The 25761-nt window shown below is 43.8% G+C and overlaps 1 protein-coding gene across 6 annotated transcripts in view; it reads right to left on the bottom strand.

The window, feature by feature from the left end:
- The window catches only part of CASKIN1 (CASK interacting protein 1), a 404302-nt gene that overhangs the window by 133674 nt on the left and 244867 nt on the right, over positions 1-25761 (bottom strand). For all 6 annotated transcript variants that reach the window (XM_082261261.1, XM_082261260.1, XM_082261262.1 and 3 more), the window contains exon 2: positions 16987-17038. In XM_082261261.1, the coding sequence (XP_082117387.1) occupies positions 16987-17038 (52 nt within the window). The remainder of the gene's footprint in view (positions 1-16986; positions 17039-25761) is intronic.

Genomic DNA, 25761 nt, shown 5'->3' with positions numbered 1-25761 from the left:
TTTACAATCTGATTGTACAATACCCTTCAGATCTACCAACAACTACTCAGAGGTGATCATATTTCTAACTCTGCCATTATAGTGGACCTGAATTTAAAAAATGTATTGTGACAAATCTAGGTTTTTGTCTTGAGTTCCTACTGAACAATGGCTGTGCATGCTATGTGCCTACAGATTTATAGCTGAATATCTGCAGTGGGAGATCTAGGGCACCGCTGCCTCTGATTACTAGTCTTAGCAAATTTGGACAGAGATTTGGTGATGTCAATACTGCGCTGTTCACTGTTCTTGCTTGAGAGAAAGCTGTACCTGAGGACCTGTAGTTTAAGGATCTCCCTGCTTCTACTTCATTCATTCACTAGATCTGTGCTTCCTGCACTTCTCTTATTGCTGCTTGTGTATTCTTCCAACAGCAATCAGACCACCAGTCATCAAGGTAGCAGCTCTGACATAAGGAAGAGAAGCCCTGCCTCTACCAAGATGTCCACCTCAACACAGATACACAGTGAAGAACAGAGGTCTTCAAACTTTTCAGTATGAGGGTCACATTGTATATTTTAAAAATATTTGGGAGCAAAAAAAAAAAAGTTTTTAAAATAAATTAATAAACTTTTAGGGAATACATTTTACTTGGAGACTTTTTGTAATCAGCATGACATTTACTCAGAACAACAGAGAAAAAACTTCAGAGCCCCTCCTTATATAAGAATCCACATCAGAGTCTCCATTGGATTCCCCATTATATCAAATTCATATCAAAATCCCGCTTACATCAGAGTCCCCCTTACATCAAAATACACATCAGAGTCCCCATTACATTAGCGCCCGGGGCCCCCCGTCAGAACCCCTCTTACATCAGAATCCACATGAGTGTCCCCCTTACGTCAGATCCCCCCTTACATCAGAATCCACAACAGATTCCCTACTTACATCAGAATGTCCCCCATACATACAATTCCTCTTTATGGTATATTCGATAGCAGAGTCCCATCTTACATAACTGTCCTCCTTTTATCCGAGTCCATATCAGACTCCTACTTTATATCATGGTCCCCCTTATATCAGGGTCTACATGATAGCAGAGACACACATTAGCTGTGGGTCTGAATTAACTTTTATAGGGGACTACATGTGGCCCAGGGGCTGTAGTTTGGAGACCCCTGGTGTAGAATAAAACATGGTAAGTGCATGGAAAAAGCAGGTGCAGGGAGCTTACAGGCAAAATAGCTTCCATAGTTCAGGTCCTGTTTAAACTGTAATGCAGCTTCTGAAAAAATGACAATATAATGCTTTACGTTTACTGAGGATAAGTCCTATTTCCAGCAGCATGGTCTGCAGCCTCACCATTAGAGGGTAATGCTTAGAGATGGGAGACCAGCTTGAGTAGGCAGTCTCCTGGTGCAGAACGCTCACAGCAATGAAAAATGCAAACCAAGTTTGATGAGGCTGCAGGCCATGCTGCTAGCAGGGCTGCTGTTAGAAACCATGGGGTCTCCTGACAGCCAACCTGAAAGGACCCCACCCTCCCAAATAAACACAGTGGTTGAGTTATGAACGAACACAGTGAGTGATCGGTACCGATCACTTATTGTGTTCATTCAGGAAAGAAAGAGGCTGGCAAATGTGATAAATTTATTGGACTATTCCCCCACTCTCCATCCTGAAGGATCCTATTGTGTCCTTGCAGCTGGCGATGGGAAGGAGAGGAGGGAATCCAGCAGCACGGTGGAGGAGGGGGCACACAGAGGGGCCTGGGCAACAGAGGGAAATGTATGGTACACGGGGAGGGTGATTGGAACGGCAGGAGGGAGAAGAGAAGAAGTCAGCTTTCAGCTTCTGCAGAGAGAGCCATACAGGTGATCGGTTCTAATAATGAACCCCCCACCCCCGCTGTGCTGATTACCCTCCCTGCCCACATCTGATTCACCCAGCTGCCTGGTCCCCCTGCTGGCTTGGGCACCATACAGGAGGCCTGGTGGTTATACACGGCCCTGGCAGCTTGCGATTGGACTTATCTTCAGTAAGGGTAACCCATTGGCATTTTGGCAGCAGATGGGGGGACATGCACTGATGCATAATTCATGCTGACAATGCACTTTGACTGTAAATTGGGAATGCTGTTACGCACCAAATGGATTCCACAACTCGCATATTGTTACTGACAGAAAAAGTGGCAGCATTTTACACCTGATAAGAAGTAGTGGCATTGACGTACTTATTTACTTTCACGCATACTTAATAATATGCACACTCCTATAACCCCAAGGCTTAACTTTCTCCAAAGCCTCAAGGGTTTCCAAGCTGAAGAATCTCATTTCCACATGAACCTTTCAGGAACTAATTAATTCCATTCAGCTCGCTCCATTCTCCCCAACCTCATTAACACCTCTGTTTTTGGCGACGCTTTTCTATCCATTTGTTTGTGTAAGTGTTGATAATTTGAGTGGCTTAAAAAAACTGATGTCCTATTTAATTTCAACACTGACTATTCTTAGCCCCGGCACAGGAAACCGGGAGAGATGGTGGTCCGCTGCCGATTCTTGGCGGGCTTGAAGAGATGAGCAAGAACATTTGGCTACTCTCTAGCTAGAATGGTTTTCAAACCACCTACCTGAACATAAATGAGCAAGGAACAGAGCGGATCATGTGACCACTGAGCAGTAGACACTTTTATAATCATAAGTTCATGATCAGAGTTAACATATGCGATACAAAATTTTGACCATGTCCACATGTGCTACACAATTCACCTACCATTGGTTGGAGGGGGAGATCATGGCTTTTAAAGAAACTTGAGATATAATGGCACCTTCCCCCGTATTTGACAAAATTGTGGACAAAAAGGGGGGTTCCAAATCTACCCCAGAGGAGGCAGGGTTGGGACCAAGGGGGATTTAAATGTGCCTCTGCAAAAAATGTTTTAATCAAAAATTCAACAAGGGAAAATAAAAATAATAACAAAATTTATTAGAAATGCATCTTGTAAAAAATACATACATAACATGTAGTATATGCAGTATTAACACTGATAAATATGTTTATACAGGAGAACAAAGGATCATTCCATCCAGATGAGCCCACATAGGGGCTTCATGTAGATTTATCTGTTGCTGGAGCTACGCGTTTAGCATTAGTTTATACATTTTTTCTTTCCAAAAAGTTTCTAAGTTTATACATTTTTAAACTGATGTTTTAATATTTGTAAGTTTAACAATTTATATACAACTTTAAAAATTTAGGAATGACAAAGGATTCCCCAAGCACCATGTTTTTTTTTTTTTGCACAAGGCAGCTATCTCATTTGAAGCTGGCCGACTAACCAAAACCTTGGGCGGAGAAACATGGATAAAGAAGAAGGGGGATTGTTTGTGTGTAGCTACTGAGCTCTTTAAACGTTGTCTTTTGACAACAAAAGAGGCAAAGGAGAAAGAGGAAAATGATAAAGAAATCTATTTTTTAGACTTGATCATAAGTATTAAAACACCTAAAAGCACAGAAAAATCTAAGTGTTTTAAATGCTTACCTGTGGCATTCTTCTCCATAAAGAAGTATTTATTCACTTGTTATGCGTCTGCTAGAAAATTTGAATACTCCAGAAGAGTCATTTCCCTAGCACAGCCCCCTTCCTCCTTGCGCATTGAAGTCCTCTCTTCTTCTGGGATTGACTAATTACTGTCTGAGCTAGCCCAGCTCCTTAGCCATTCCCCTCACCTCTTTTCCTTTTATGTAACCACCATGAAAAGATTGAAGGGGAAATGCTCAAGACTGTCACTTGGGTCTGCTGGTGCGGCTAGAATCACATCAAGTTGGCGCTTCAACGCAGCATTTGCAAGGCTTCTTGATGTCTACACAAAGGAGGCTTTTGGTCTCTTTCTTACAGACGACCAGGGGGTGGTAAAACAGGTGATTGAGCTGCATTTTTACCATCCCCCGACTGCCCACCTAAAACAAAACATGCAGCTGGAGGGGACTGTAAACATGCTGCGGCCATGGTAAATTTACCTCGGCATGCCAAGTTTGACAGGCGACACCACCTGTCAAACTCATCCATTGAAGTCAATGGGGCCGCACCAAAAGCCAAAGGCAGTGCCCAGTGCTTAGACAAACAATCACCTGGATTGGGCACTGTCAGCCAGAAAAAGGGTGTGTTGATGCCTATACTAGAAAGTAGTTATCTGCTTACAATTTTAAGGGACCCTGGGAGAGCTCTGTTGATGGCGAGGTGGCAAAGTAAGCCTAAGTACCTTATAGTGCCTCCTCTTTAAAGCTGGACTCTGAAATAAGCAAACACTGTCCAAATACAAGTGGCATGTGCATTCTTGGTGTGCTTTGCATATATTACTTCTAGATCTGTGCAGCAATTCAGTGTGACATTTTACCTCTGAGCAGGAGCTTCCTGTAATAAAGACCGGTCACTGCTGCTCTCTCTCCTTGTGCAGGATAACTAGTCTTGTCTCCGCCCCCTTCTGTAGTTTTCTGAAGGCAGCATGTTGTGGGTGGGATCAGCTGGGTCCCTCCCACAGCTCTATTCTCTGTCCAGGTTATGTACAGCACGGTAATGATGTTTGGTTTTGAAGAAACGCGTTAGCCTTTGGTTGCTACGAGGGCTTCCCATGCAACTGGCTGAGCATTGTGGACCTAGAGGTTGTCTCGTTGGCACCATTTTACATACCTATGCTTGCTAAGAGTTTGTAAGTAGATTACATTTTTACTATTTAATAAAAATAGTTATGTTGGAAAATGCACTAGGTCGTGTGCCCTTTCTTTCGTTGTTGCTTTCAGTCCTTGCAAGGATGTCCACAAGTCCAGTGAGGGCAGCAAGACCTTTGGCATCACACATAACAGTCGGGCAAGCAGAAAAGAGAGAGAGACATATACACCCACACCCAAGTACCACAACTGAGCGTAGGAGAGGATACACTATATTACCAAAAGTATTAGGACGCCTGCCTTTACACTCACATGAACTGTAATTGCATCCCAGTCTTAGTCCGTAGGGTTCAATATTGGGTTGGTCCACCCTTTGCAGCTTTAACAGCTTCAACTCTTCTGGGAAGACTGTCCACAAGGTTTAGGAGTGTCTATGAGAATGTTTGGCCATTCTTCCAGAAGTGCATTTGTGAGGTTAGACACTGATGTTGGGTGAGAAGGCCTAGCTCGCAGTCTGTGCTCTAACTCACCCCAAAGGTGATCTATTGGGTTGAGTTCAGGACTCAAATGATGTAATGATGTCACCACTACTTTTACAAGGTAATATCTGGGTTTCTAAAGGCATCTGATGCACACAATATGGATTGATATCCTTTTTAAATCCCTGGCTTATAAGGAATATATTTAACTGAACATTTTTAGCTTTAACATTAGTTTGACTTTCAATTTTCTGCACCCAAAACAGGTTCTCTTGAAGGCATTCAAGTGATAGAAATGTCATATTTCATTTTTTTTTTCTACGGATAAAGGAAAATGCAAAATTATAAAATAAAACACAGAAAAACTTATTGCAACTACTAAAAAATGCATATAACTGCAAGCAGTTCTTATTATAATGACAAGATTCATTATATTTATATATTACACTGACCAAAAAAATAAAGGAACACTGTTTTATTAGAGTATAGCATCAAGTCAATTCAACTCCTGGAATATTGATCTGGTCAGTTAAGTAGCAGAGGGGGTTGTTAATCAGTTCCAGCTGCTTTGGTGAAATTAACAACAGGTGCACACCTTTTTTGAGATGAGAATGAGGGACACCTATTAGGAAAAGTATGTAGGCATAGGACACGCCCCCTTACAGGGGAATTATAAAAAATAATTCTTTAAACCCACAAGTGCTATTTTTTTTACCACTAATATTCCTTTATATTGGCTTTTGAAATTTAAAAATGCAGCAATTAAGAAATTGGATGAAAGGTTTAGCACTGGGAACCACTTTTTGAAAGATAAAAAGTGCATTTTATATACAACTGTATAGATCAGACCAAAATGAGGGACAAATGAGGAGGAAAGAGGGACAGAGGGACTTTGTTCCAAATCAGGGACAGTTCCTCGAAATCAGGGACAGTTGGGAGCTATGCAGGTGCACTAGATGGGCAACAATTAGACAACCTCCAAAACAGGAATGGTTTTCCAGGTGGAGATCGCTAACATTTTTTTCTCCGACTCATCTTTTCTGATTGTTTTTCACTAGTTTTGCATTTGGCTAGGGTCAGTGTCACTACTGGTAGCCTGAGGTAATATTTGAACCCTATAGAGGTTGCACAGGCAGTCCAACTCCTCCAGGATGGTAAAGCAATACGTGCCATTGCCAGAAGATTTTCTGTATCTCCCAGCACAGTCTCAAGAGCATGGAGGAGATTTGAGGAGACAAACAGTTACTTTAGGAGAACTGGACAGGGTCGTAGAAGGTCCTTAACCCATCAGCAAGACTGGTATCTGCTTCTTTGTGCAAGGAGGGACAAGATGAGCACTGCCAGAGCCCTACAAAATGACCTACAGGAGTCCACTGGTGTAATTGTCTCTGACCAACCAATCAGAAACAGACTTCATGAGGGTGGCCTGAGGGCCCAACGTTCTCTAGTGGACTCTGTGCTCACTGCCCAGCTCCTTGGAGCTCGACTGGCATTTGCTATTGAACACCAGAATTGGCAGGTCCACCACCGGCGCCCTGTGCTTTTCACAGATAAGAGCAAGTTCACCCTGAGCACATGTGACAGACGTGAAAGGGTCTGGAGAAGCCGTGGAGAACATTATGCAGCCCGCAGCATCATTCAGCATGACCGGTTTGGTGGTGGGTCAGTGATGGTCTGGGGAGGCATATCCATGGAGGGACGCACAGACCTCTACAGGCTAGACAACGGCACCCTGACTGCCATTAGGAATCGGGATGAAATCCTTGGACCCATTGTCAGACCCGCTGGTGCAGTGGATCCTGGGTTCCTCTTAGTGCATGTCAATGCCCGGCCTCATATGGCGAGAGTATGCAGCCAATTCCTGGAGGATGAAGGAATTGATACCATTGAATGGCCCCCATGCTCTCCTGACCTAAATCCAATAGAACACCTCTGGGACATTATGTTTCGGTCCATCCAACAGCCACCAGGTTGCACCTAAATCTGTTCAGGAGCTCAGTGATGCCCTGGACCAGATCTGGGAGGAAATACCCCAGGACACCATCCGTTCTCTCATTAGGAGCATGCCCCAATGTTGTCAGGCATGCATACAAGCACGTGGGGGCCATTCAAAATACTGAGTACCATTCTGAGTTGCTGCAATGACATTTCAGCAAAATGGACTCGCCTGCTGCATCATTTTTTTTTTTTCATTTTGATTTGGGTGTCTTTGAATTCAGCCCTCTGTAGGGTGATTATTTTCATTTCCATCAAACAATGTGTCATCCCTTTCGTTCCTAACACATCACCCAGTCCATACCAGTATAGATCCTAACACATCACCCAGTCCATACCAGTATAGATCCTAACACAACACCCAGTCCATACCAGTATAGATCCTAACACATTACCCAGTCCATATCAGTATAGATCCTAACACATTACCCAGTCCATATCAGTATAGATATCCAGCATGAGATTTTTCCTCATTGAGATCTGATGTGTTTTCAAAGTGTTCCTTTCATTTTTTTGAGCAGTGTATATTTTTTATTATTATTATATATTAGCTGCAAGAATTTTTTTTTTAGTCTTGCAGAAATTATCGTCAATTCCAAAATATAGGTAAGATGCGTGATTATTAAAACCAACATGTGGCGTACATGCAGCGTATTGGCACACTGTGTTGGCACTGGGACGTCCACTCCGTTCAGGGCTTTATCATTGTCTTGTTTGGTGAAGTGCGCTGTTACTGGTGTGACAACAAGTTTCACAGGGGCAACCTGCGACTATCTGCACCGGCTCTCCCTGATGACTATAAATCTCACGCATCTACCAAATAGGATTTGCCCTGGAGAAGCAGAGAGATCTTGAACCTGTTAAAAAATAATCAGCATCCTGTGACTGCAAATCTCCTGGCTGCAGATGTTAATATGAGCAGTGCTTGTCGCTATAATACCACGGGGGTTGGAACTGGAGGGCAGGCTAGTACTTGACAACAGTAAATTAATAGACGCTGTGCTTCTAGAGCTATGGCAGGCAATACCGTGCATTGAAAACATAAGGAGAACCTGTCAGCCTTTTAAACCTTTAGGACTAGTTTACAATTGCAAATGGAAGGGGCAGTAAAGAGAGGTTAAATATAGGTTGAGTGAATAAATAATAAAAAATAAATAAATATGGAAAATTCAGTGAATACAAAAATATGATGAATAATACATCGTAAATAACGGTAGTAAATATTGTGGCAAATATTTGTGCACGATTATTAATAGTGAGAAATAAAGTCCAAGAAAATTGCAAATATAACAGTCTTTTCCAGAGTATAAACTGAATCAAGTGCAGGTGCTTTGTGCTCAATATTCAAAAGTTTGTGACTTTCGTGGCGTGGGTTTCTTTTTCCAGTGGCATATGATAAAAATTGGATCACTTACCAGAGATAGTGGGTCTTATGTGCTGTATAGCACTAAGGCCAGACACGCTTGGAGGCCTTCCAGGCCAATAATAGGGGGTCCCCTGTGCGGCTCCTAGTGATAACCTACCTTTGATAACGTCACACGAAGTGACGAAACGCGTCAGTTCTTGCAACGCACGGCGGGACGTACCACACAGTGGAACGCTCTGCTCGCCACTCTGCTAGTTAGAGGTTGTCTGGAATCTTGGAGCCATTTTATTGAATGAATACCCCATGTGGAAAGTAAACTTTTAAAAAAATGTATTACACCATCTGGAGCATATTATTTCTTTGCATAACCCTGACCCCACACCCTGAGGAGTAAAACCAGGTGAGGAGGGATCTAACCTGCACCCCACTAGGAGCGGCACAGGGGACCCCCTATTATTGGCCTGGAAGGCCTCCAAGCGTGTCTGGCCTTAGTGCTATACAGCACATAAGACCCACTATCTCTGGTAAGTGATCCAATTTTTATCATATGCCACGGGAAAAAGGAACCCACGCCACAAAAGTCACAAACTTTTGAATATTGAGCACAAAGCATCTGCACTTGATTCAAATTATACTCTGGAAAAGACTGTTATATTTGCAATTTTGTTGGACTTTATTTCTCACTATTATCGTGCACAAATATTTGCCACAATATTTGTTACCATTATTTACTATTTATTATTTATCATATTTTTGTATTCACTGAATGTTCCATATTTATTCATTATTTATTTATTATCTATTATTTATTCACTTAACCTATATTTATACACTAATATTGCAATAGCTTATTAGCAAGCGCTGTATATAGCCTAGGCTATTCTTTGACACTCGCTATTACATATTTATTTAAAAAAAAAAAATACATTTGAAATTTGAGCACATTATCCTCCTAGGCGCGGGGAGATACACTATATTCCAGTGTCATCTTTTTTTCTACAAAAAGAGGTTAAGTCGTGTTTTTTACTGCCCTCCAACTGCCCCAACAAGCTGCAAAGGCAGTCGTACAGGAGTATACAAATGCCAGAGCAATGATGCTTTGCATCCTGGCGCAGCAAAAATCATCCCCTCAGTCAGTACCGCCCAATGAACACATACACTCACCGGCCACTTTATTAGGTACACCTGTTCAATTGCTTGGTAACACAAAGTGCTAATCAGCCAATCACACGGCAGCAACTCAATGCATTTAGGCATCTACTTGGATATGTATATCCCTCGCGCCTATGGGTAGGGTTAAGGTATGTTCTGATAAAATAAATGAAATGAGCAATATTATAGAAATAAATAGATAATTGGAAATGCAGCTGCTATAGGGAGAGTAGGAGATAATAGGAGAAAGGCCACAATAAATTGGGGCCAACTATAGCGCTTGCCTCAGGTGAACCATTGCTGGACAATTGCTTGTCAATACAAAAAAAGTTTAAAAAACGTGTGAGGTTGGTAGGCCTTAGAATATATATGATGCATTAAACCTTAATAAAGTGCTTGGTGCTAATACCTTAATTAAGTATTGTGCTAAGATGAATATATGTGTGTATACACAATGTGTGATGAATAACAAATAATGCTTAGGGTAGATAATACAATATAGGTATAAAAGGTTAGATATTTATATATATTATAATACCTTTTTAAAATTATAAAGGTGATGGAAGGGGTTGTATTTAAAGTGATTATATCAAACAGGTGAAAAAATATTTGCAATAAAAGTTCATAAATAATAGTTCATATGTGACTCAAGTGCAAATATGCAGATAAAAAAGTACATAAATAGTAGTTCATATGTGACTCAGGTGCAAAAATATACAGGTTAATCTTAAGTGCCAATAGGGAAAACGGTGCAGGTGCTCTGTGTTGAATCCTCCAATGATCCAGTGCTGGTACTTTTTGGTGTCACCTTGAGGGGGTAATAGAAGAACACACTCACCAGATGATGTGGGTCTTATATACCTTATGGTATTAAGACCGGTAAATGCTTGTTTGGCCACCAGGGCCAGAGTAGACACTGCTGGGCTTTGTAGTACCACTGAAGTACCAGTGAAGGAGGAGGAGCTCTGAGCTCTGCTAGGAGACCCATATCAGAAAAAGCATCCCTTGAGGCAAGTGTGAAGAGGCACAGGCAGAGGCACTGAGGCTGAGAAGGAATTGACTAATAAAGTGAGTAAGAAATTGCAAGTGCAATTTACCCCATCCTCCACCACCACTGCCTCTTGCTGATCTCACCACCCCCACAGATCTCATCCATGATGGGGGGATGGTATCAGTAAGAGGCAGCAGTGGTGGTGGTGGAGGATGGCATCCCACTATCACCACTGCCACTAACTCCCCCCTCTCACTACTACAGCTGCCACTGATCCCACCTCTCCACCACCGCTGCCACTGATCCCCCTCTCACCACTACAGCTGCCACTGATCCCACACACCCCCCTCACTACCACCGCTGATCCCATCCCCCCCTCACCACCACCGCTGCCACTGATCCTACCCCCCCACCACTACGCTGTCACTGATCCCAAATCCCCCTCACCACCACCACTGCCACTGATCCCACCTCCCTCACCACCCCCACTGATCCTACCCCCCTCACCACCGCAGCTGCCACTGATCTCATCCTCCCCATCACCACTGCCACTGATCCCTTCCCCCCACCACCGCTGCCACTGATCCCCCCCTCTCACCACTACAGCTGCCACTGATCCCCCCCCCCCTCACCACCACCGCTGCCACTGATCCCCCCTCTCGCCACTACAGCTGCCACTGATCCCACCCCCCTCACTACCACCGCTGATCCCATCCCCCCTCACCACCACCGCTGCCACTGATCCTACCCCCCCACCACCACGCTGTCACTGATCCCAAATCCCCCTCACCACCAACACTGCCACTGATCCCACCTCCCTCACCACCACCACTGCCACTGATCCTACCCCCCTCACCACCGCAGCTGCCACTGATCTCATCCTCCCCATCACCACTGCCACTGATCCCCCCTCACCACCACCCATGCCCAGCTCACTCCTCTTGGCCCGCTTCCTAGCCGGGGGGGTGGCAAAATTAGGTTTTGCCTAGGGTGTCCAAACTCCTTGCACCAGCCCTGTTTCCAACACCTTGTTGAATCTATGCCACAAAGAATTAAGGCAGTTCTGAAGGCAAAAGGGGGTCCAACCCGGTACAAGCAAGGTGTACAAAGTGTGGCCGTGAGTGTAATTGGAGCTATGCCTCAAACACCCCTGCAACTGAACGCATTGTGGTATGGGCTTTTAGGGGTTAAAACAGGGAGTAAGGAGGCAACATAATGCATCCACTCTTCAAAGGACGATGCTAGTGTTAACGAGCCCTTGAAGCTGAACTCTAGGCAGATATAAAAGACACAAATTAGTGCCGCTCTGTAATAATTAAAGCAGAATTAAATGTAACAAAAAGAAAAAAAAACTGCTGACAAGTAGAATTTTTATGATAATAGGGACATTATTGGTCTCTTCTGTCATAAGCTATTCTCCTTGCCTGTCAGGGTTTGTGTACACTAAGCAGCGCACATGCAGCTCAGCGTACATATATGGCACGAGCGTGACAATGTGACTCCTGGGTGCACGCACAGGAGTGGAGTCATCGCAGCTTAAGGCCTCATGCACACTGGACGTTTTTGGAGCTGCTGTTAGCAGCGTCAGACGTTTTTTTTTTGCAGCTGCAGAACGCCCATCCATGTTATTCTATGGCCTCATGCACACATAGAGCTTTTAGGAGCTCCAAGTGGCATAGGCGTTTTACAGCTCCAAAAAAAACCCTGGACCTGTGCGTTCTGGAGCTGCAGCGTCAAGCTGTAAAAACGTCTGACGCTGCTAAAGGCTGAATAACGTTGCTTAACGTGCGTTAAGCCACATTATACGTTTTTTTTCTTCCATTCAAAATCAATGGTTCCCTATGTGAGCCTATTGATTTGAATGGAAGTCGCACCGCAAGTCAGATCATCCTGATCCGACTTGCGGTGCGACTTGCACTGTGAGAATCTTGAGGGGGAACTCCACACCAAAATGGGGGGAAAAAACGGCGTGGGGTTCCCCCCCAGGTTCCAAACCAGGCCCTTCGGGTCTGGTATGGAATTTGAGGGTAGCCCGACGCCGAAAAAATGGCGTGGGGGTCCCCCCCAAAATCCATACCAGACCCTTATCCGAGCATGCAGCCCGGCAGGCCAGGAAAGGGGAGGGGACGAGGGAGCGGCCCCACCACCCCTGGACCATACCAGGCCACACGCCCTCAACATGGGGGGGGTGTGGGTGCTTTGGGGCAGGGGGGGTTCTGCACCCCCCACCTCAAAGCACCTTGCCCCAATGTTGATGAGGACAAGGGCCTCATCCCCACAACTCTGGCCGGTGGTTGTGGGGGGTCTGAGGGCAGGGGGCTCATCGGAATCTGGAAGCCCCCTTTAACAAGGGTGGCCCCCCCAGATCCCAGAACCCCTCCCTATGTGAATGGGTATGGGGTACATTGTACCCCTACGCATTCACCCCATAAAAGGCAGTGTATGTAAATAATGACAGGAGACGTTTTGAAAAGTTTATTAAAAATCTTAATCCGGTCTTCTCCGGTGGAGAGGAGAAGACCGGAGCGGAGAAGACCGGATGAAGATTTTTAATAAACTTTTCAAAACGCCTCCTGTCATTATTTACATCTTGATCCGACTTGCGGTGCGACTTCCATTCAAATCAATAGGCTCACACAGGGAACTATTGATTTTGAATGGAGGCAGAAAAAACGCTGCTAAAAGCAACGTGGCCAAACGTGCAATAACTCAAATGGAAAAAGCTACTAAAAGCACATTTTTACAGCTGATTTTTCCTGGCGTCAAGAAACAGCTTTGGAGCTCGTTTTTATGACGCCCTGTGTGCATGGAGCCTAAAGAGTCGGTACCGGATGGATGACTGAAGAAATGACACTTTGCTACAATGTAAAGTAGTGAGTGTACAGCTTGTATAGTAGTGTAAACTTACTGTCCTCTCAAAATAACTCAACACACAGCTATTAATGTTCTTTTTTTAATTCTATTTTAAAACATCATTAAAGGATAAGTTCACCTTTTAGGAAAAAATAGTAAAATTCACATATTTTTGCAGAAAGAAAATGTGCATTTATTATTTTTTTTCCTGCAGGAGCCTGCAAAGCATTGCACCCGTGATCAGTGGTTTACGGGCGCAATGTCAGGCTCCTGCAGGCAAGCACTACAACTTCCAGCCCTCTGTACGTGCTGTTCGTTTAAAAGCTGCAGGGATTGTGAATGAACTACAAGCAAACTCACCAGTGAACTCGCAATTTATTGAGAACTACAAGACGTCTACATGGTGGCTGAATGGACTTGTAGTTCTCTCATTCACAGCTTCCTGTGAATGAATGACACAGCTGTGTGGGTGGATCCCCATACAGCCATTCTATATTTAAAAAGTGTTTGGAATGCATCTGGAATGCAGCAAAATGCACTGCACATGTCTTCAATTGGCATGAATAAAAAAAAAAAAACGTGCATAGAGAAAAGCATTTATAGTTACCATGCTGGGTTCTAAAGATATCTGATGTATGACGTACCCTCACCGGAAGTGACGAGGGTAGGGAATTTTCACGGGTATGGTTTTTTTCACGGAACACCGGGACAAGGGGTGGCCGGAGGGGCAGTTGACCTGGGCACAATTGTTTATTGCAGGGATGGGGGTGCCTTGACCCTAACTCTAAGGAAAAGGCGGGCGCAGTTTAGAATCTTTGCCCTGGGCGCTGGATGACCTTGTCCAGACACTGCTTGAGACTGCCAATGAGAGGAGTTAGGTGTAAGTGCACCCTGTCATACTAAAATTCCCAAAAGCCCTTATGATCTGAGGAGTTAATATATACAGCATTACTGGGCTGATATGGGCATTGATAGGGTAACAAAAAACTTCCTAATCATCACAGCAGCATTGAGCAGGGTATGGGAGCACTTTAACCACTTGACCTCCGGAAAATTTACCCCCCTTTCATGACCAGGCCAAGTTTTGCAATACGGCACTGTGTTACTTTAACTGACAATTGCGCAGTTATGCAACACTGTAACCAAATAAAATTTGTCCTGTTTTCCCACAAATAAAGCTTGGTGGTATTTTTTGTGCTATAAACAAAAAAAAGCGTATAACTTTCTGCTATAAGACACATCCACTAAAACAAATTGAAATAAAATCAAAATTTCTTCATAAATTTTGGCCAATATGTATTCTGCTACATATTGATTGGTTTGCTCAAACGTTATAGCATCTACAAACTATAGAGTAATGGCGGCGATCAGAGACTCATAGAGGCACTGCGACATGCGTCGAGCATTTAGACACTAACTGACATTTTTTGGTGACACTAGTACAGTGATCAGTGCTAAAAATATGCACTGTTACTGTACTAATGACACTGTTTGGGAAGGGGTTGACATCAGTGGCAATTAAAGGGTTAAATGTGTGCCTAGCTAGTGTTTTACTATACTGTATTAGATGTTTTTATTAGGATAAGAGATGGAATTTATTCCCTGCTTTGCAGAGACACAAATTCCATCCCTTCCTTCCTGTCAGAATGGTGATCTGCCTTGTTTACATAGCATAGCAGTAAAGCGGCTATAGGGTGGATAGGACGCAGATAATTAACCACAATTCTAGTTAGACTGGTAGCATCTGTGTGATTTTAGGTTACAGGTATCATTTAGGCATAGTGGTCATTACTGGATGGTGATTTAAAAAATTGTTATTATTCTATGTTTTACTAACAATCCGGAGGACATCGGGTACTGTGCACCCACCGATCAGCTTCCTCCCCCTACCTGTAAGTGTGAGATCACACACACACACATTATATATATATATACAGTACATTGAGATCAGCGCCCCAATTGAACTCTATTTAGGCTTTTTTTACCCTAAAACAAAAAAAATAATTATTGATCCTGTTCCCTTAAAGCAGGCATGTCCAAAGACCGGCCCGCGGGCCAATTGCGGCCCCCAGGCTGCTTTAATACGGCCCCACAGGTAATTTGGAAAAATCTATTGTTGTGGCCCCTGTGAATCCCAGAGCGCTGCTCGGGACCACTGTGATCTCTGGATCTTTCAACGCCCATGTTACTTGTGAATACACTATTGTTAATGCCCACCGCCCCTCCCCACCAGCTTTATATCCCTTGCTCAATATGGTCTCAGACTTAACCTGATAAGGGAGCACTAAAAAACACAAATAAATTTGGTGCTAGTATAACAGGACCAGCGCCATCTCCATGATAACTGGCATAACACCTGTTTAGATTTGTCATCCATGTGACGAAATGGAAAAGTATGCCGTTTGTAATAAACTTTGCATAAAATAGTTAATATGCATTTCATTTTAATGGTCCAAAGAATGTCTGGCAAAATGGTCGGCCCTCACGCATGTTCACTTCATCAAATCTGGCCCTCTTTAAAAAAAGTTTGTACACCCCTGCCTTAAAGCATGTTATATAGCACAGTGTAATTTTGTCTTCTCTACCGCCTAAAATACCTGGTTGATCCTGCCTGGTTCTGGCCTCCCCCCTGTAAATTGACCATCACTGCTGAGCCCTGACACCGTGGTCCCTTTACATGCCTTTGTCATCCACTGCTCTCCTCTATCCTCTCTCTCCCCCCCCCCCTCTGCCTGGCAGTGCCCACCCCTCCCCTCCTACAGAAATAACTACTTTCAGGCACTCACCTGTCTTCCTTAATGCTATGTGCCCAGTGTGTGTGTTTTATTAAAAGAATGCCATTCTATACTGTATTTGGACCACCGCTTGTCGCTCACGTGACCAGCCACCTCTCTCCTCCACTCCTCCCAATTGATATCAGTGGGGGATTCTGGGCCCCTTCCACTGTAGCTGTCAGATCAGGAGAGGGAACAGCGGGCGTTCACGTGAGCGCCGAGCAGTGCTAGGAATACAGTATAGAACGGTATTTTTAAAATAAAACAGATACACTGAGCACAAGCATTAAGGAAGACAGGAGTGCCTGAAAATAACCAAGTGGGGCTACAACCACTTTAACTTTTTCAGTTCTGCATGGACATTTATGTACACACAACACTTATTTCACCATATACCCCATTACTAGCATGCAGATTGCACCTGGCAACAGGAACTTGTGAGGCTGCTGCCACCAATACAACACGACCTTTATGATGACATCACTGCAAGAGGCCTGTCCACTCTGGATAGAAAAGGGGATGGAGGGAGCTGCATCTCCTAAAGGGGGTCTTGATGGAAAGGCTGATTTCTTCATATAGTTAGTTTGAACAGGGCAAGTTTATGCCAGGTCTGCTTTAAGCTTTTATCGCCAGCTTGCTTTGAAACGTTATACTCATTTCTAAAACCAGAAGCACAGTCTGTACAGAGATGTGATAATATAACGGGAAATAGAGTAATTTACTTACCCATCCGCGTCTTGAAAATTTACATTCACTCTCTTAGCAGAACCCAGGAGCTCTGTGACAATGAAAAAGAGAAAAGATACGATTGAGAACAGCTGTATCGCTCAATCAGTGATTCATCACACAGCTTCTGATACAGAACACCTGCACAGCAACCACAAAATAATGGCATTCTATTATACCAGTATTTTTACTTAGAGCTTCAAAGTTGCTAAGACGTAGCAAATGATAATAAAACTATCGTAAAAAAAAAACACTCGTAAACACACTGCTAAATAGGTGGGCGAGTATGTGTAAACCTCCTACAGACCAGAGTCTATATGCAGTATTTTAGCAGTACACATAGCCTGCCGCAATACCACCTGTGCTCAATGGTTGGCACTATTATTATACAGAATTTATATAGCGCCAACAGTTTGCGCAGCGCTTAACAAAATGAAGGCAGACATTACAGTTACACTACAATTTGGAACAAAAGGAATCAGAGGGCCCTGCTCGATAGAGCTTACAATCTAAAAGGGAGGGTCAATTGATACAAAAGGCAATAGCTGTGGGGGATGAGCTGATGGAGAAACTGAAACAGTGTTATTAGTTAGTAGCCGGGTAGGCTTCTTTGAAGAGAAGGGTTTTCAGGGATCGTCTAAAGATGGATAGATTAGGGGCCAGTCGGACAGATTGGGGTAGAGGGTTCCAAAGAATGGGAGAAGCTCTGGAGAAATCCTGGAGGCGAGCATGGGAAGAGGTGACAAGGGAGCTAGAGAGCAGGAGGTCTTGGGAGGACCGAAGAGAGCGGCTTGGTTGATATTTCGAGATCAGGTTAGTGATGTAGCTGGGGGCAGAGTTGTGAGTGGCATTGTAATCTATTGTAAGAACTTTGAATTTTATTTGTTGGGTGAGTGGAAGCCAGTGAAGGGATTGGCAGAGAGGGGTGGAGGACACTAAACGGTTGGTAAGGTGCATAAGTCTTGCAGCAGTATTCATTATGGATTGAAGGGGGGATAATCTATGTAAGGGTAATCCAATGAGGAGGGAGTTGCAATAGTCGAGGCGAGAGATAACCAGGGCGTGAATTAAAAGCTTGGTGGTGTCATTGGTTAATAAGGGCCGTATTCTAGCGATGTTGCGGAGGTTAAGGCGGCATGATTTGGACAGGGATTGGATGTGAGCCTGAAAGGACAGTGCACTAGACAGCACTTTATTTCTCCCTACTAATAAGAACCAGTTATAACAGATTTATTTTTTGTAGATTCACACTGCTGAAGTGCATTAGCAGCGCGTTATTATGTGTGTAATGTAGACTGCGAAGGAAAAAAATAAAAGGGTTGCCACAATTAACAGTGGTTTAGCAAGTATTAAAATACCTGAACATTGTTTTCAGTGTAGAATACCGCAACGCACTGATGGTTCACAGATGTACATGCGTTTGGGTGCTATTCAAAATTTAAGGCACTGCAAAACATCACTGAATTTGGAGTCTGCTTACAAGCAGTGGTGTATTTTGGTTTTGTGCTGCCCTAGGCAAGACTAAAATTGGACGCCCCCCTTATGTAAATTCGCCCCACTCCTTTTTTAACAGATGTGACTTCCTCGAAAATTGAAGGACTGCAAGTCCCAGCATTAACCCCTGAGATCTCAGGAGAAGGGGGGTGAGAGGGGGTGGGAGAGTGAGAGGGGGGTGGGTTTGGGAGAGAGAGGGGAGATGAGAGAGAGAGGGGGGATGAGAGAGAGAGAGATGGGGGAATCAAGGAGAGAGAGGGAGGGATGAGAGTGAGAGGGGAGATGAGAGAGAGAGAGAGGGGGATGAGAGAGAGAGGGGGGATGAGAGAGAGAGGGGGAATAAGAGAGTGGGGGAATGAGAGAGAGGGGGGAGGAGAGAGAGGGATGAGAGAGAGGGGGGATAAGAGAGTGGGGATGAGAGAGAGAGCGCGAGAGAGAGAGAGGGGGTGAGAGAGAGAGGGGGGATGAGAGAGAGAGAGGGGGGATGATAGAGAAAGAAAGAGGGGTGAAAGAGAGAGAGGGATGAGAGAGAGAGGAGGGGTGAGAGAGAGAGAGAAGGGGGTGAGTGAGTGAAAGAGAGAGGGGGGGGTGAGAGAGGCGGTTTTAGCAACCAGTGGCCAATAGAGTCTCAGGTGGAGGGGGGTGGCTTTTTTGCTGCCCCCCTGCAAAGTGCCGCCCTAGGCCTGGGCCTTGTTGGCCTAGGCCAAAATACAGCACTGCTTACAAGTATTTTAATTGATGTCCTCTATGTAGTTCTGTTGCCCTCATGTTTATCCTTTGACTTCATATTTAGTGGGACCGGAAAGTCCATTTGCCCAGTCTATAAACTTGCCCTAGGTCAATGATTTAATAAGCAGTCAAACCAGTGTAAGGCCTGGTTCACACCAATGCATTTTTTAGTGCATTTCCAGTTTTGCAGAAACACACTACAGTCCATTTAACATGATTTCCTATGGGTCACGTTCCAAGCTGTGCATTTTATGGAAAGGGCCAGGGACTTTTTTCTGGCTTTTGGTTTTATAGACTTCAATGGATCAAAAACGTGTATTGAAAAATGCAAAATGCATCTGGAGTATGCAAACTGCAACCTGCATAGGGGTGAAGCAGACCTTAGGCTGACAGCCCAGGAGCCTATCCCTTCTAAAACAAGTTGGGAATGACAGGTTCTCTTTAACCACTTGCCTACTAGGTCTATTTTTGACATTTGGTGTTTATAAGCTAAAATCAGTTGTTTTTGCTAGAAAACTACTTAGAACCCCCAAACATTATATATATATATATATATTTTTAGCAGAGACCCTAGAGAATAAAATGGAGATTATTGTAATATTTTTTATCACACCGTATTTGCGCAGCGGTCTTCCAAACGCAATTGTTTTGGAAAAAATTCACTTTTTTTTTAATTAAAAAATAAGAATCCAGTAAAGTTAGCCCAATTTTTTTCCATAATGTGAAAGATAATGTTACGCCGAGTAAATAGATACCCAACATGTCATGCTTCAAAATTGTGCACGCTCACGGAATGGCGACGAAATTTGGTACTTAAAAATCCCCATAGGTGACATTTTAAAAATTTCTACAGGTTGCCATCTTAGAGTTACAGAGGAGGTCTAGGGCTCAAATTATTGCTCTCGCTCTAACGATCGCGGCGATACCTCACATGTGTGGTTTGAACACCGTTTACATATGTGGGCGGGGTTTCCGTGTGCGTTCGCTTCTGCGCGCGAGCTAACGGGGACAGGGCGCTTTAATTTTTTTCTTTTTACTATTTATTTTATTTATTATTTTTTATTTTTACACCGTTTTTAAAAAAAAAAAAAAAAAATTATCATTTTTATTTCTAATACAAGGAATGTAAACATTCCTCCTTGTAATAGAAATAGGCACGACAGGACCTCTTTTTTGTGAGATCTGGGGTCAAAAAGTCCTCAGATCTCACAAGTACACTAATAAAGATAGAAAGGAAAAAAAAAATGACAAAAAAAAAAGGGACCTTTAAGCCGGTTGCTCGGCAAAGACGTTTGCCGTCGCTCCGGTCCTCCAAGACAATAGAGTCGAGTGAGGGCAAGCTTGCCCTCACTCGAAAATCCTGTCTGTGAGGATCCGGGACCCGATCGTTTTCCCCGCTGCAGGCGGGTCCGGTAAGCGGGGAAAAGGACCGGGACGCGGCGGGAGGGGGGGGGCACCCCTTCCGCCATCCCGGAGGGTGATCTCGCGGCGAATCCGCCGCTGGGACCACCCTTATCGGAAAGCCGATCGCCTGCAGTTTAAAAAAATACCAGGGTTATGGCAGCTATCTGCTGCCATAACACCGGTATTTAGCTTTAAACTCAGGATGTATATATACTATGGGCCGGTAGGGAGGTGGTTAACAAGCGTGACCTCACCCAACCTGGTCCCATTTTGCTATAGTACGCTGAAAGAGAGTTTAAAGGAACTGGTTTCTGTAGGGGGAATGATGGCCGCCATCACTGTGACCCCTAACTTGTGGCATCTTTTTGCAAGTTGGTGACTCACCCAGCAGTGATGAAAGGCTAACATTGACGGACACATTCATGTAGTAAAGCAGCAATGGTCGCCCACAATTTTGATAGGCTGCTTTAAGTGGTGGCCATACAAGTCTAAATAAAAGCAAATAATGCAAATGCTTTAAATTTTCTAAAGCGGCCGATGAACGACCACTATATGAGTATATTGTTTAGCTCGGGTTGATAGTGGCAGCCAGCAAAATATTGCACAAATTATTGTAAGGATCCTGTTTTTAAAAAAACATATATTAACATTTTATTTAAAAAAAAAAAGATGTAAAAATATTTGAAACAATTTTTGGTACCCAAGTTATTGTGCCAGTATAGTCCATTTGTCTGAGGGGTCCTGCCAGGATCCAAAATTGGAGCAGGTTTATATCAGCTTAATATCGACTTCAGTGACCTTCTTGCAAGTATTTATGAGTACCGTCGGGTGGATTGATTTCCACCCAGCACTACTTCTAAAGTTCTGACTGCAGACACAATCAAACATGGAATAAGAGAATCGTTTCACACCCAGCATGGGACGGAAGGACGGCTCCTGTTTTTAGGTTAGTACTCAATGAAAAAACCTGAAGGGCTACATATTGAACAACTCAGGGCCCAGAGGTGCCCATGTAAAATTACTTCTTTATTCTTTCTACTTAACACATATAATTAGACAGGTCTGATATAATGAGGTGCTCATAGTACTCAATGAGGAAACCTGAAGGGCTACATATTGAACAGCTCAGGGCCCAGAGGTGCCCATGTAAAATAAGACATTACTTCTTTATTCTTTCTACTTAACACCCGTGATTAGACAGGCCTAGTATAATGAGGTGCTCATAAAAATAAGTAATTATTTCTGTATTCTTTTTACTTAACACTCATGATTACACAAGCCTGGGATAATTAAGTGACTCTTTATTTTCATTAACTTGATAGTTATGCTGTTTCCTGCAAAAGCTCTGTCGACATTAAAGTTCTTACTGGATTGAGTTGGCCACATAAAATAGAAACTAGGGATAGACCGATTATCGGCAAGGCCGATATATCGGTGGCCGATATGCACTTCCCCTGATATATCGGTATCGGCCCCTGAACTGGTCGATATTGCCGATATTTTAGTGACTTCATTCTGCCTTCTTAGGCGGCCTCCCTCACCTTGGACAGCCTCGTCTGGAGTCGGGACTAGTCTCGCGGGAGTGTATCACAGCCATACACCCACCCACAGCAGCCTGGTGCCAGCCAGCCACTCACATCCACAGGCCCTGTACCAGCCAGCCACAGGCACTCTACCAGTGAGCCAGCCAGCCACCCACAGGCCCTGTACCAGCCAGCCACCCACAGGCCCTGTACCAGCCAGCCACCCACAGCCCCTGTGCCAGCTAGCCACCCACCCACCACAGGGTGCCAGACAGCCAGCCACCCACAGACAGGGTGCCAGACAGCCAGCCACCCACCCACAGGCCCTGTATCAGCCAACCACAGGCAGTGTACCAGCCAGCCACCCACAGCCCCTGTGCCAGCCACCCACTTACCACAGGGTGCCAGCCAGCCATCACAGGGTGCCAGCCAGCCATGCACCCACCACAGGGTGCCAGCCAGCCAGCCATCCACCACAGGGTGCCAGCAAGCCAGCCACCCACCACAGGGTGCCAGCAAGCCAGCCACCCACCACATGGTGCCAGCAAGCCAGCCATTAAGTATTAAACAAAAATGAACATGTTCCGTACCAGATTTGTGTCAAATTTTTTTTTTTTTTTTTCAAAACTTTAAATGTACAAAATATCGGTCCATATCGGCTGATACCGATACGTTGTGACCAAAATATCGGTATCGGCCCTGAAAAAAACATATTGGTCTATCCCTAATAGAAACCCTAACGTTCGGTGAGCGATCAAAAAATAAATTCTGGGGGTTCCCCAAAATCTCAAACTTTTTTTAAAGGATTCCTCCAGTTAAAAAAAGTTGAAAAAGCCTGCTTTAGACAGACTGAGGGGGACAAGGCTAAAGTACTTGTGGAAGAAGTAAAGGATCAAGCGAACCATCCCCAATATAACTTGTGGGCAGCCTCACTAGACATTTCCTAGATGTTAGGAATAGTACTTTGTCAAGAATGTGTTTAAATGCTTTTTTGGTACCAAGGCTTGGCTTATACACTCATCGATTAATGTTTAAATTGGAAGAATGCAAAGGAAACAAGAAAAATATGTGGGTAAGGGTTTCTTTTTAAAAAAAAAATACCAAACTACCGTATGGCAAACGTACAGCCTCCTTCTCATTACGAGCTGACATAAGGACTATGAAAATGTGGAAAGTTGCAGCTAAATGGTGATAAGCATCTAGATGACAAGATGAAGTCATGACACATATCTCTTCACATTCAGCTCTCGTAGATCAGAGTGACACATAAACTGGAAGAAATATGGCTCAGCCAGCTTGCATAAGAGACACAAGAGGCATCCCAGATGGGGCGGAAAAGTGTCCGTGTTGCCCATATCAACCAACTACACAAGCTACAAAATGAAAAGGACATGACTAAAGTATGTCAACCTCGGTGCTTCTACTAACCCTTACAGAAATCACAGATTGCGCAAAGTGGGTTTAAATGGCCAACGGAGCCATTTTACTTACAAACTGTGTTCCGTGAAAAAACCATACCCGTGAGAAAACCATACCCTCGTCACTTCCGGTGCACCTACGGAGGGTATGGATTTCTCATGGTAGTTCCATTTGCGGCGGTTCGATTAAAACAGCTCCTCTGCAACATACATCATCTCCGCTCCTTCCCCTGTCACTTCCCTGATCTCCGGTAATAAATATAAAAGCGGATCACGGAGCCACGATCGCCATCATTTACATCTCATACACCCGCCGCCGCTTTTATATTTATTAGGGGAGATCAGGGAAGTGACAGGGATAGGAGAGGAGATGAGTGATGTTGCAGCCGAACTGTTTTAATGTACCCGCCGCAAGCATTAAATTACACACAGTGCCGTGATTATTTCATGCCCTCTGAGCATGCGCACTTGTCACATTCTTTGATTGTCAATTAGGTATCCGGGGCTCTGAGCATGCGCACTGCTGCGCTGCTCAGCTGTTTCCCACAGGAAGTGACGAGGGTATGGTTTCTTCACGGGGTATGGTTTTTTAACATTACAAACTGAAATGAATAACATACCATTAACATAATCAATAAACAATTTTGACAATGCAAGTTGTAGGGGGGGGGGGGTCTTTAGGTGTCTTTAAAGGCACAAGTAGAATTGCCCATGTCCTCAGCCGTGCCCCAACTGGCTAAAAGACTTTACCAACTCACAGTCTTAATTTTTCCACAGGGGACCTAGCTGTTGGGAGAACAATCAATAACCAACTAACTGGAAGTGTCATACCCCAGATGGGCCTCCAGTTTTTGTAATAATTTAATTATTACGGACCTCCCAAAAACCCCTTGACCCGCCAAGCTGCTATGACAAAGTTATTATTTTTTTTAAATTTGACTCACATTGAACTGCAAGTCTAGGGCAAGTGGGCAGGGAAACTTTCTCTTCACCTGAACTTTCCAGAAGGAATATCCAACATCCTACACTTGAACACCTGCCCATGTGACCTTCAGCCACCAATCAGGTAGAACCTACACCCCTTACACATTGAGCTCCCATTTTTTAACCCTTTTTTTGACCTGTTCCTCACCCTTAGTCATGTAGTCCTTCCATTAATTTGGTCGTCTACGGTTCTCACTATCTAATGGGATATTTTACAAAGGAAAGTAAGTAAACACTATTATCATCATGCTACAATGCTCGGTGTGCTTCTGCACTCTAAACTACCAGTCTTCAGCTGTTGGATGGTATAAACAAGCAACATATAGAATTGTTCATGTGCATCAACTCCATCTTCAGCTGGTAATAGTACCCTTCAGCTGGACTTTCTTTTGTAGAACTTTTTTGTAACACTATTCAACACTTGTCTAAGTAGCTTTTTTAGTTTAAATGAGTTTTAGGAGTCAGGTTGAATAAAATTGAGAATTTTCAATTTCTGAAATATTGGCAAAAATAAGGAGATGTAGGCAAATTGTTGCCATTTTGGAGGAACACTTTGAAGTCAACAATGGGGAATGCAAAATGTAATTGTTTTAGTGGATGTTAAGGGTGCAATAAGCTTTCTTTGAAAGTGGTAGTAAAGTCTGTATTTTTATTTTTACCTACAGAAGCTTATAATAAAGCTTACCTATAGGTTAACTAAAATTCTCCTAAACATGCACTGTTTAGGAGATATTCTAGAAAGCAACAGCCGGTGTTCCTTCAGAGTTCTGTGGCACGGCCAGGACTCCCACGTAAACATGAGCAGGAGTGACGTCACTGCGACTCGGCCAGTCAACCGGCCGCAGCATACAGACCCGGAAGGAAGACCGGGTACAGATGGAAGCCTCTGCAACGGAGACAGCGCAGCACTGGAGGACTTTGTTTCAAGGTAAGTCTTTCATGATGTGCTACTATGCGATGCATATTTGCACATTATGCCTTTACCTTGCAGGGTTTTTTTTTGTTCGTTTTTGTAACCTTTACTACCGCTTTAACATTTTTTATTTATTGTAAGAGATTCATCAATAGATCAGTAGACAATCGTAATACATTGACAAGTCATAAGTTCACCAACTAAGTATACAATGGTATACAGTAGGTAAGTAGTAGTAGGTACAATCCAGGTGTACAAAATGTCAAAATGTTGGAATAATTTAAGCTCGTGTAAAGATATTGGTCTACAG

This window comes from Pelophylax lessonae, assembly GCF_965119305.1.
Source record: "Pelophylax lessonae genome assembly, chromosome: 6".
NCBI lineage: Eukaryota > Metazoa > Chordata > Amphibia > Anura > Ranidae > Pelophylax > Pelophylax lessonae.
The sequence above is the reverse complement of the archived record's forward strand: the minus strand, read 5'-3'. Positions and strand labels throughout refer to the sequence as shown.